This window comes from Gobius niger (genome assembly GCF_951799975.1).
Source record: "Gobius niger genome assembly, chromosome: 13".
NCBI classification, from domain to species: Eukaryota; Metazoa; Chordata; class Actinopteri; order Gobiiformes; family Gobiidae; genus Gobius; species Gobius niger.
The window spans coordinates 288,170-300,000 of record NC_136864.1 but is presented as its reverse complement, the minus strand read 5'-3'; the positions used below and the strand labels follow the sequence as shown (position 1 = coordinate 300,000).

At 50.2% G+C, this 11,831-nt stretch overlaps 1 protein-coding gene across 1 annotated transcript in view; it reads left to right on the top strand.

Moving 5' to 3' along the window:
- Positions 1–11,831, top strand: part of col6a4a (collagen, type VI, alpha 4a) — a 105,341-nt gene that overhangs the window by 26,588 nt on the left and 66,922 nt on the right. Inside the window, exons 13-16 of the mRNA XM_079570267.1 lie at positions 794–965; positions 8,028–8,403; positions 9,730–9,907; positions 10,443–10,467. Of these exons, the coding sequence (XP_079426393.1) occupies positions 794–965; positions 8,028–8,403; positions 9,730–9,907; positions 10,443–10,467 (751 nt within the window). The remainder of the gene's footprint in view (positions 1–793; positions 966–8,027; positions 8,404–9,729; positions 9,908–10,442; positions 10,468–11,831) is intronic.

Sequence of the window (11,831 nt, the reverse complement as noted above, 5' to 3'; positions counted from 1 at the left end):
CAGAAATATGAAAATGAGCTGCGTCACAAAAACACTGAGGATAAACTTTATAAATTTGCTTTTCTCACAAACAATGATTTTGATGTGATCGTGTGGACGATATACGGCCCTGGGTGGTCCTGGGTCGGTGGTCCTGGATCGGTGGTCCTGGGTGGTCCTGGGTGGTCCTGGATCGGTGGTCCTGGGTGGTCCTGGGTGGTCCTGGGTGGTCCTGGGTGGTCCTGGGTGGTCCTGGATCGGTGGTCCTGGGTGGTCCTGGGTGGTCCTGGGTGGTCCTGGATCGGTGGTCCTGGGTGGTCCTGGGTGGTCCTGGGTGGTCCTGGGTCGGTGGTCCTGGGTGGTCCTGGATCGGTGGTCCTGGGTGGTCCTGGGTGGTCCTGGGTGGTCCTGGGTGGTCCTGGGTGGTCCTGGATCAGTGGTCCTGGGTGGTCCTGGGTGGTCCTGGGTGGTCCTGGATCGGTGGTCCTGGGTGGTCCTGGGTGGTCCTGGGTGGTCCTGGGTCGGTGGTCCTGGGTGGTCCTGGATCGGTGGTCCTGGGTGGTCCTGGATCGGTGGTCCTGGGTGGTCCTGGGTGGTCCTGGGTGGTCCTGGATCGGTGGTCCTGGGTGGTCCTGGGTGGTCCTGAGTGGTCCTGGGTGGGTGGTCCTGGGTGGGTGGTCCTGGGTGGGTGGTCCTGGGTGGTCCTGGGTGGGTGGTCCTGAGTGGTCCTGGGTGGTCCTGGGTGGTCCTGGGTAGGTGGTCCTGGGTGGTCCTGGGTGGTCCCTGAGTGGTTCTAACCCTCTCTCTCCTGCAGCGCCTCCGGGACCTCGGGGTGGTCGTCTACGCCATCGGGGTGGTGGACGCCAACACGACGCAGCTGGAGGAGATCAGTGGGAACCCGGACCGAGTTTTCGCCGAGAGAGACTTCGACGCCCTCAAAGACCTGGAGAACCAGCTCGCCCGGGAGATCTGCGAGCCCGAGAGAGGTACCCCCCAACACTAGACCCACCCCCAGAGCATTAGACCCGCCCCCCACACAGGACCCGCCCCCTACACTATACCCGCCCCAACACTAGACCCACCCCCAGAACATTAGACCTGCCCAGAGCAGGTGGATGGCGAGGTCCATGTGGCCATAGGTTTAGGAACACGTGTTCTTCTCCTCATGTTTGCGTCTCCTCTAACCTCAGAGTGTAAGAGGACGGAGACTTGTTCTTGTCCTCACATGTTTGCGTCTCCTCTAACCTCAGAGTGTAAGAGGACGGAGACTTGTTCTCCTCCTCCTCACATGTTTGCGTCTCCTCTAACCTCAGAGTGTAAGAGGACGGAGACTTGTTCTTGTCCTCACATGTTTGTGTCTCCTCTAACCTCAGAGTGTAAGAGGACGGAGACTTGTTCTCCTTCTCCTCACATGTTTGTGTCTCCTCTAACCTCAGAGTGTAAGAGGACGGAGACTTGTTCTCCTTCTCCTCACATGTTTGTGTCTCCTCTAACCTCAGAGTGTAAGAGGACGGAGACTTGTTCTCCTCCTCCTCACATGTTGGTGTCTCCTCTAACCTCAGAGTGTAAGAGGACGGAGACTTGTTCTCCTTGTCCTCACATGTTTGCGTCTCCTCTAACCTCAGAGTGTAAGAGGACGGAGACTTGTTCTTCTCCTCCTCACATGTTGGTGTCTCCTCTAACCTCAGAGTGTAAGAGGACGGAGACTTGTTCTTCTCACATGTTGGCGTCTCCTCTAACCTCAGAGTGTAAGAGGACGGAGACTTGTTCTCCTCCTCACATGTTGGTGTCTCCTCTAACCTCAGAGTGTAAGAGGACGGAGACTTGTTCTTCTCCTCACATGTTGGTGTCTCCTCTAACCTCAGAGTGTAAGAGGACGGAGACTTGTTCTCCTTCTCCTCACATGTTTGTGTCTCCTCTAACCTCAGAGTGTAAGAGGACGGAGACTTGTTCTCCTCCTCACATGTTGGTGTCTCCTCTAACCTCAGAGTGTAAGAGGACGGAGACTTGTTCTTCTCCTCACATGTTGGTGTCTCCTCTAACCTCAGAGTGTAAGAGGACGGAGACTTGTTCTTCTCCTCCTCACATGTTGGTGTCTCCTCTAACCTCAGAGTGTAAGAGGACGGAGACTTGTTCTTCTCCTCACATGTTGGTGTCTCCTCTAACCTCAGAGTGTAAGAGGACGGAGACTTGTTCTTGTCCTCACATGTTGGTGTCTCCTCTAACCTCAGAGTGTAAGAGGACGGAGACTTGTTCTCCTCCTCCTCACATGTTGGTGTCTCCTCTAACCTCAGAGTGTAAGAGGACGGAGACTTGTTCTTGTCCTCACATGTTGGTGTCTCCTCTAACCTCAGAGTGTAAGAGGACGGAGACTTGTTCTTCTCCTCACATGTTGGCGTCTCCTCTAACCTCAGAGTGTAAGAGGACGGAGACTTGTTCTCCTCCTCACATGTTGGTGTCTCCTCTAACCTCAGAGTGTAAGAGGACGGAGACTTGTTCTTCTCCTCCTCACATGTTTGCGTCTCCTCTAACCTCAGAGTGTAAGAGGACGGAGACTTGTTCTCCTTCTCCTCACATGTTGGTGTCTCCTCTAACCTCAGAGTGTAAGAGGACGGAGACTTGTTCTTCTCCTCCTCACATGTTGGTGTCTCCTCTAACCTCAGAGTGTAAGAGGACGGAGACTTGTTCTTCTTCTCACATGTTGGTGTCTCCTCTAACCTCAGAGTGTAAGAGGACGGAGACTTGTTCTCCTCCTCCTCACATGTTGGTGTCTCCTCTAACCTCAGAGTGTAAGAGGACGGAGACTTGTTCTTGTCCTCACATGTTGGTGTCTCCTCTAACCTCAGAGTGTAAGAAGATGGAGTTTAAGGTGATCTTCTCCTCACATGTTGGTGTCTCCTCTAACCTCAGAGTGTAAGAGGACGGAGACTTGTTCTTCTCCTCACATGTTGGTGTCTCCTCTAACCTCAGAGTGTAAGAAGATGGAGTTTAAGGTGATCTTCTCCTCACATGTTGGTGTCTCCTCTAACCTCAGAGTGTAAGAGGACGGAGTTTAAGGTGTTCTTCTCCTCACATGTTGGTGTCTCCTCTAACCTCAGAGTGTAAGAGGACGGAGACTTGTTCTTCTCCTCACATGTTGGTGTCTCCTCTAACCTCAGAGTGTAAGAGGACGGAGACTTGTTCTTGTCCTCACATGTTTGCGTCTCCTCTAACCTCAGAGTGTAAGAGGACGGAGACTTGTTCTTCTTCTCACATGTTGGTGTCTCCTCTAACCTCAGAGTGTAAGAGGACGGAGACTTGTTCTTCTCCTCACATGTTGGTGTCTCCTCTAACCTCAGAGTGTAAGAGGACGGAGACTTGTTCTTCTCCTCCTCACATGTTGGTGTCTCCTCTAACCTCAGAGTGTAAGAGGACGGAGACTTGTTCTCCTCCTCACATGTTGGTGTCTCCTCTAACCTCAGAGTGTAAGAGGACGGAGACTTGTTCTCCTCCTCCTCACATGTTGGTGTCTCCTCTAACCTCAGAGTGTAAGAGGACGGAGACTTGTTCTTCTCCTCACATGTTGGTGTCTCCTCTAACCTCAGAGTGTAAGAGGACGGAGACTTGTTCTCCTCCTCCTCACATGTTGGTGTCTCCTCTAACCTCAGAGTGTAAGAGGACGGAGACTTGTTCTCCTTGTCCTCACATGTTGGTGTCTCCTCTAACCTCAGAGTGTAAGAGGACGGAGACTTGTTCTCCTTGTCCTCACATGTTGGTGTCTCCTCTAACCTCAGAGTGTAAGAGGACGGAGACTTGTTCTCCTCCTCCTCACATGTTGGTGTCTCCTCTAACCTCAGAGTGTAAGAGGACGGAGACTTGTTCTTCTCCTCACATGTTGGTGTCTCCTCTAACCTCAGAGTGTAAGAGGACGGAGACTTGTTCTCCTCCTCCTCACATGTTGGTGTCTCCTCTAACCTCAGAGTGTAAGAGGACGGAGACTTGTTCTCCTCCTCACATGTTGGTGTCTCCTCTAACCTCAGAGTGTAAGAGGACGGAGACTTGTTCTCCTCACATGTTTGTGTCTCCTCTAACCTCAGAGTGTAAGAGGACGGAGACTTGTTGTCCTCCTCCTCACATGTTGGTGTCTCCTCTAACCTCAGAGTGTAAGAGGACGGAGACTTGTTCTCCTCACATGTTGGTGTCTCCTCTAACCTCAGAGTGTAAGAGGACGGAGACTTGTTCTTCTCCTCACATGTTGGTGTCTCCTCTAACCTCAGAGTGTAAGAGGACGGAGACTTGTTCTTCTCCTCCTCACATGTTGGTGTCTCCTCTAACCTCAGAGTGTAAGAGGACGGAGACTTGTTCTCCTCCTCACATGTTGGTGTCTCCTCTAACCTCAGAGTGTAAGAGGACGGAGACTTGTTCTCCTCCTCCTCACATGTTGGTGTCTCCTCTAACCTCAGAGTGTAAGAGGACGGAGACTTGTTCTTCTCCTCACATGTTGGTGTCTCCTCTAACCTCAGAGTGTAAGAGGACGGAGACTTGTTCTCCTCCTCCTCACATGTTGGTGTCTCCTCTAACCTCAGAGTGTAAGAGGACGGAGACTTGTTCTCCTTGTCCTCACATGTTGGTGTCTCCTCTAACCTCAGAGTGTAAGAGGACGGAGACTTGTTCTCCTTGTCCTCACATGTTGGTGTCTCCTCTAACCTCAGAGTGTAAGAGGACGGAGACTTGTTCTCCTCCTCCTCACATGTTGGTGTCTCCTCTAACCTCAGAGTGTAAGAGGACGGAGACTTGTTCTTGTCCTCCTCACATGTTGGTGTCTCCTCTAACCTCAGAGTGTAAGAGGACGGAGACTTGTTCTTCTCCTCCTCACATGTTGGTGTCTCCTCTAACCTCAGAGTGTAAGAGGACGGAGACTTGTTCTCCTCCTCCTCACATGTTGGTGTCTCCTCTAACCTCAGAGTGTAAGAGGACGGAGACTTGTTCTTCTCCTCACATGTTGGTGTCTCCTCTAACCTCAGAGTGTAAGAGGACGGAGACTTGTTCTCCTCCTCACATGTTGGTGTCTCCTCTAACCTCAGAGTGTAAGAGGACGGAGACTTGTTCTTCTCCTCACATGTTGGTGTCTCCTCTAACCTCAGAGTGTAAGAGGACGGAGACTTGTTCTCCTCCTCCTCACATGTTGGTGTCTCCTCTAACCTCAGAGTGTAAGAGGACGGAGACTTGTTCTCCTCCTCACATGTTGGTGTCTCCTCTAACCTCAGAGTGTAAGAGGACGGAGACTTGTTCTCCTCACATGTTTGTGTCTCCTCTAACCTCAGAGTGTAAGAAGACGGAGACTTGTTCTTCTCCTCACATGTTTGTGTCTCCTCTAACCTCAGAGTGTAAGAGGACGGAGACTTGTTCTCCTCACATGTTGGTGTCTCCTCTAACCTCAGAGTGTAAGAAGACGGAGACTTGTTCTTCTCCTCACATGTTTGTGTCTCCTCTAACCTCAGAGTGTAAGAGGAAGGAGACTTGTTCTTGTCCTCACATGTTGGTGTCTCCTCTAACCTCAGAGTGTAAGAGGACGGAGACTTGTTCTCCTCCTCACATGTTGGTGTCTCCTCTAACCTCAGAGTGTAAGAGGACGGAGACTTGTTCTCCTCACATGTTGGTGTCTCCTCTAACCTCAGAGTGTAAGAGGACGGAGACTTGTTCTTCTCCTCCTCACATGTTGGTGTCTCCTCTAACCTCAGAGTGTAAGAGGACGGAGACTTGTTCTCCTCCTCACATGTTGGTGTCTCCTCTAACCTCAGAGTGTAAGAGGACGGAGACTTGTTCTTCTCCTCACATGTTGGTGTCTCCTCTAACCTCAGAGTGTAAGAGGACGGAGACTTGTTCTTCTCCTCACATGTTGGTGTCTCCTCTAACCTCAGAGTGTAAGAGGACGGAGACTTGTTCTTGTCCTCACATGTTGGTGTCTCCTCTAACCTCAGAGTGTAAGAGGACGGAGACTTGTTCTCCTCCTCCTCACATGTTGGTGTCTCCTCTAACCTCAGAGTGTAAGAGGACGGAGACTTGTTCTCCTTGTCCTCACATGTTGGTGTCTCCTCTAACCTCAGAGTGTAAGAGGACGGAGACTTGTTCTCCTCCTCCTCACATGTTGGTGTCTCCTCTAACCTCAGAGTGTAAGAGGACGGAGACTTGTTCTTCTCCTCCTCACATGTTGGTGTCTCCTCTAACCTCAGAGTGTAAGAGGACGGAGACTTGTTCTTCTCCTCACATGTTGGTGTCTCCTCTAACCTCAGAGTGTAAGAGGACGGAGACTTGTTCTTGTCCTCACATGTTGGTGTCTCCTCTAACCTCAGAGTGTAAGAGGACGGAGACTTGTTCTCCTCCTCCTCACATGTTGGTGTCTCCTCTAACCTCAGAGTGTAAGAGGACGGAGACTTGTTCTTGTCCTCACATGTTGGTGTCTCCTCTAACCTCAGAGTGTAAGAGGACGGAGACTTGTTCTTCTCCTCACATGTTGGCGTCTCCTCTAACCTCAGAGTGTAAGAGGACGGAGACTTGTTCTCCTCCTCACATGTTGGTGTCTCCTCTAACCTCAGAGTGTAAGAGGACGGAGACTTGTTCTTCTCCTCCTCACATGTTTGCGTCTCCTCTAACCTCAGAGTGTAAGAGGACGGAGACTTGTTCTCCTTCTCCTCACATGTTGGTGTCTCCTCTAACCTCAGAGTGTAAGAGGACGGAGACTTGTTCTTCTCCTCCTCACATGTTGGTGTCTCCTCTAACCTCAGAGTGTAAGAGGACGGAGACTTGTTCTTCTCCTCCTCACATGTTGGTGTCTCCTCTAACCTCAGAGTGTAAGAGGACGGAGACTTGTTCTCCTCCTCACATGTTGGTGTCTCCTCTAACCTCAGAGTGTAAGAGGACGGAGACTTGTTCTTCTTCTCACATGTTGGTGTCTCCTCTAACCTCAGAGTGTAAGAGGACGGAGACTTGTTCTCCTCCTCCTCACATGTTGGTGTCTCCTCTAACCTCAGAGTGTAAGAGGACGGAGACTTGTTCTTGTCCTCACATGTTGGTGTCTCCTCTAACCTCAGAGTGTAAGAAGATGGAGTTTAAGGTGATCTTCTCCTCACATGTTGGTGTCTCCTCTAACCTCAGAGTGTAAGAGGACGGAGACTTGTTCTTCTCCTCACATGTTGGTGTCTCCTCTAACCTCAGAGTGTAAGAAGATGGAGTTTAAGGTGATCTTCTCCTCACATGTTGGTGTCTCCTCTAACCTCAGAGTGTAAGAGGACGGAGTTTAAGGTGTTCTTCTCCTCACATGTTGGTGTCTCCTCTAACCTCAGAGTGTAAGAGGACGGAGACTTGTTCTTCTCCTCACATGTTGGTGTCTCCTCTAACCTCAGAGTGTAAGAGGACGGAGACTTGTTCTTGTCCTCACATGTTTGCGTCTCCTCTAACCTCAGAGTGTAAGAGGACGGAGACTTGTTCTCCTCCTCACATGTTGGTGTCTCCTCTAACCTCAGAGTGTAAGAGGACGGAGACTTGTTCTCCTCACATGTTGGTGTCTCCTCTAACCTCAGAGTGTAAGAGGACGGAGACTTGTTCTTCTCCTCACATGTTGGTGTCTCCTCTAACCTCAGAGTGTAAGAGGACGGAGACTTGTTCTTCTCCTCCTCACATGTTGGTGTCTCCTCTAACCTCAGAGTGTAAGAGGACGGAGACTTGTTCTCCTCCTCACATGTTGGTGTCTCCTCTAACCTCAGAGTGTAAGAGGGCGGAGACTTGTTCTTCTCCTCACATGTTTGCGTCTCCTCTAACCTCAGAGTGTAAGAGGGCGGAGACTTGTTCTCCTCCTCCTCACATGTTGGTGTCTCCTCTAACCTCAGAGTGTAAGAGGACGGAGACTTGTTCTTCTCCTCCTCACATGTTGGTGTCTCCTCTAACCTCAGAGTGTAAGAGGGCGGAGACTTGTTCTTCTCCTCACATGTTTGCGTCTCCTCTAACCTCAGAGTGTAAGAGGGCGGAGACTTGTTCTTCTCCTCACATGTTGGTGTCTCCTCTAACCTCAGAGTGTAAGAGGACGGAGAAGGCCGACATCATCTTCCTGGTGGACGGCTCCACCTCCATCACGCTGTCCAAGTTCCGGAGCATGCAGAAGTTCATGTCTTCCATGGTGAACCAGACGACGGTGGGTTCGAACCTCACGCGCTTCGGGGTCATCCTCTACTCCAACGACCCCAACTCCATCTTCAGCCTGAACCGCTACGCCACCAAGCGGGACGTCCTGGGCGCCATCGCCAACCTGAAGCGGCCCAACGGCGACACCTACACCGGCAAGGCCCTCGGCTACAGCCTGGAGTTCTTCGGCCCGCCACACGGGGGCAGAGCGGCTCAGAGAGTCCCACAGATGCTGATGGTCATCACCGACGGCGACGCCACCGACAGGTAAATGCTGCAGACAGGTGAGACAGACAGGTGAGACAGACAGGTGAGACAGACAGGTGAGACAGACAGGTGAGACACTGACAGGTGAGACTGACAGGTGAGACAGACAGGTGAGACAGACAGGTGAGACTGACAGGTGAGACAGACAGGTGAGACAGACAGGTGAGACTGACAGGTGAGACAGACAGGTGAGACTGACAGGTGAGGCTGACAGGTGAGACAGACAGGTGACACTGACAGGTGAGACACTGACAGTTGAGACACTGACAGGTGAGACAGACAGGTGAGACACTGACAGGTGAGACACTGACAGGTGAGACACTGACAGGTGAGACTGACAGGTGAGACTGACAGGTGAGACTGACAGGTGAGACTGACAGGTGAGACTGACAGGTGAGACTGACAGGTTGAGACTGACAGGTGAGACTGACAGGTGAGACTGACAGGTGAGACTGACAGGTTGAGACTGACAGGTGAGACTGACAGGTGAGACTGACAGGTTGAGACTGACAGGTGAGACTGACAGGTGAGACTGACAGGTGAGACTGACAGGTGAGACAGACAGGTGAGACACTGACAGGTGAGACTGACAGGTGAGACTGACAGGTGAGACTGACAGGTGACACTGACAGGTGAGACAGACAGGTGAGACAGACAGGTGAGACACTGACAGGTGAGACTGACAGGTGAGACAGACAGGTGAGACTGACAGGTGACACTGACAGGTGAGACTGACAGGTGACACTGACAGGTGAGACTGACAGGTGACACTGACAGGTGAGACAGACAGGTGAGACTGACAGGTGAGACAGACAGGTGAGACTGACAGGTGAGACTGACAGGTGACACTGACAGGTGAGACAGACAGGTGAGACAGACAGGTGAGACAGACAGGTGAGACTGACAGGTGAGACACTGACAGGTGAGACAGACAGGTGAGACTGACAGGTGAGACTGACAGGTGAGACTGACAGGTGAGGCTGACAGGTGAGACAGACAGGTGAGACAGACAGGTGAGACAGACAGGTGAGACTGACAGGTGAGACTGACAGGTGAGACAGACAGGTGAGACACTGACAGGTGAGACTGACAGGTGAAACAGACAGGTGAGACTGACAGGTGAGACTGACAGGTGAAACAGACAGGTGAAACAGACAGGTGAGACAGACAGGTGACTGACAGGTGAGACACTGACAGGTGAGACTGACAGGTGAGACTGACAGAGATCCCTTGCGCTCTCAAAAGCAGCAGGTTGAAGTTCACAGAACATTGATGCAGATGCAGATGATGCAGATGATGCAGAGCTTATCCGTGGTCTCTCTGCAGGTACAGTCTGGAGGCCCCCTCCAAGGCCCTGGCGCAGAATGGGGTGAACGTCTTCAGTATCGGCGTAGAGGGCGCCAACAGGACGCAGCTGGAGATCATGGCGGGACAGAAGAAGAACCGGGTCTTCTACGTCGACAACTTCGATGCTTTGGAGACGCTCTACAAGAACATCAGCCTGGTCATCTGTGAGGACGTCAAACCGGGTAAGAACATTAGCCAGGTCATCTGTGAGGACAACAAACCAGGTAAACACATCAGCAGGTCATCTGTGAGGACGTCAAACCAGGTAAACACATCAGCAGGTCATCTGTGAGGACGTCAAACCAGGTAAACACATCAGCAGGTCATGTGTGAGGACGTCAAACCAGGTAAACACATCAGCAGGTCATCTGTGAGGACGTCAAACCAGGTAAACACATCAGCAGGTCATCTGTGAGGACAACAAACCAGGTAAGAACATCAGCCAGGTCATCTGTGAGGACGTCAAACCAGGTAAACACATCAGCAGGTCATCTTTGAGGACAACAAACCAGGTAAACACATCAGCAGGTCATCTGTGAGGACGTCAAACCAGGTAAACACATCGGCAGGTCATCTGTGAGGACGTCAAACCAGGTAAACACATCAGCAGGTCATCTGTGAGGACGTCAAACCAGGTAAACACATCAGCAGGTCATCTGTGAGGACAACAAACCAGGTAAGAACATCAGCAGGTCATCTGTGAGGACATCAAACCAGGTAAACACATCAGCAGGTCATCTGTGAGGACGTCAAACCAGGTAAGAACATCAGCAGGTCATCTGTGAGGACAACAAACCAGGTAAGAACATCAGCCAGCAGTAGTAGTTTTAGCACTAGCAGTAGTAGTACTCGCATTAGCAGTAGTAGCTGTAGTAGTACTCACATTAGCAGTAGTAGCAGTAGTAGTACTCGCATTAGCAGTAGTAGCAGTAGTAGCACTCGCGTTAGCAGTAGTAGTGTGGTGGCGTATTTTAAACGTTGGCAGAACGCGTGCTGGCTATGTGCAGGTGATTACTGTGAGAGAAAATAAGTAACAGAGTATTGTAGATGTCCAGTCGGATATGCCAATCCATTTATTTTAGGCAACAAAATGATGAAATGAAAAGAACTTACAGTTTGGGTAATTAGATTAATACACAGCACACGCACGGTCAAAACCATTGGCCTCCATTACACCACACCTGGTGCTGGATTGGCGCACCCTTTAACCTTTCTGGGGTTAGAGCCTCCCAGAGCGCCCTCTACCTGAATTGGCTCCACCATACCGGCCCCTAATTATCTATGGCCTTGGCATAATAATTAAATAAAGTGGAGCCAAATTACATTACATTACATGGTAATAACAAAAAATACATATCCGACCAAGAATTTAAAGTTTTTTATATATATATTTCAATGACAATATTTTTCGTTGCTTTACTTTCTTCATGCAACATTTGCCCTTTTTACTTATATTTAAAAGGGAACAATAGAAATTATGGGTCATTCTCCAGCAACATGCATAGCTTTGTTACTGGTCTTTTGATGATATTTGCTTTTGTTTTGATTTCAACTGATCGAACCACTCCATACTTGTCTGGAAACACATTTATTATTTTTCCAATCATCCAAGAATTACGTGGAGCTGTAGAGTCTGCAATGACGACAATGTCTCCGACTTTTAGATTTCTTTTCAACTGATTCCATTTTTGTCTTTCTTGTAAGTTTGATAGATATTCTTTTGACCATCTCTTCCAAAAGAGATCTGAGATATATTGCGATTGTTTCCATCTTCGACGAGCATATACGTCTTGCTGGTCAAAGACACCGGGAGGAAGCGTTGGTTTGCGTTTTAGAGTGAGCAGATGATTAGGTGTCAATGGTTCCAGGTCATTAGGATCATCAGATACCTTCGTTATAGGTCTGTCGTTAAGAATGACTTCTGCTTCACATAACACCGTGAGTAAAGCCTCATCCGTGAGTGTCTGCTGATGTAAAACAGAACATAGCACTTTCCGAATCAGTCTGATCATACTCTCCCAAGCACCTCCATGGTGTGAAGCGTAAGGTGGATTAAATGTCCATTTAATGTCATCATACAA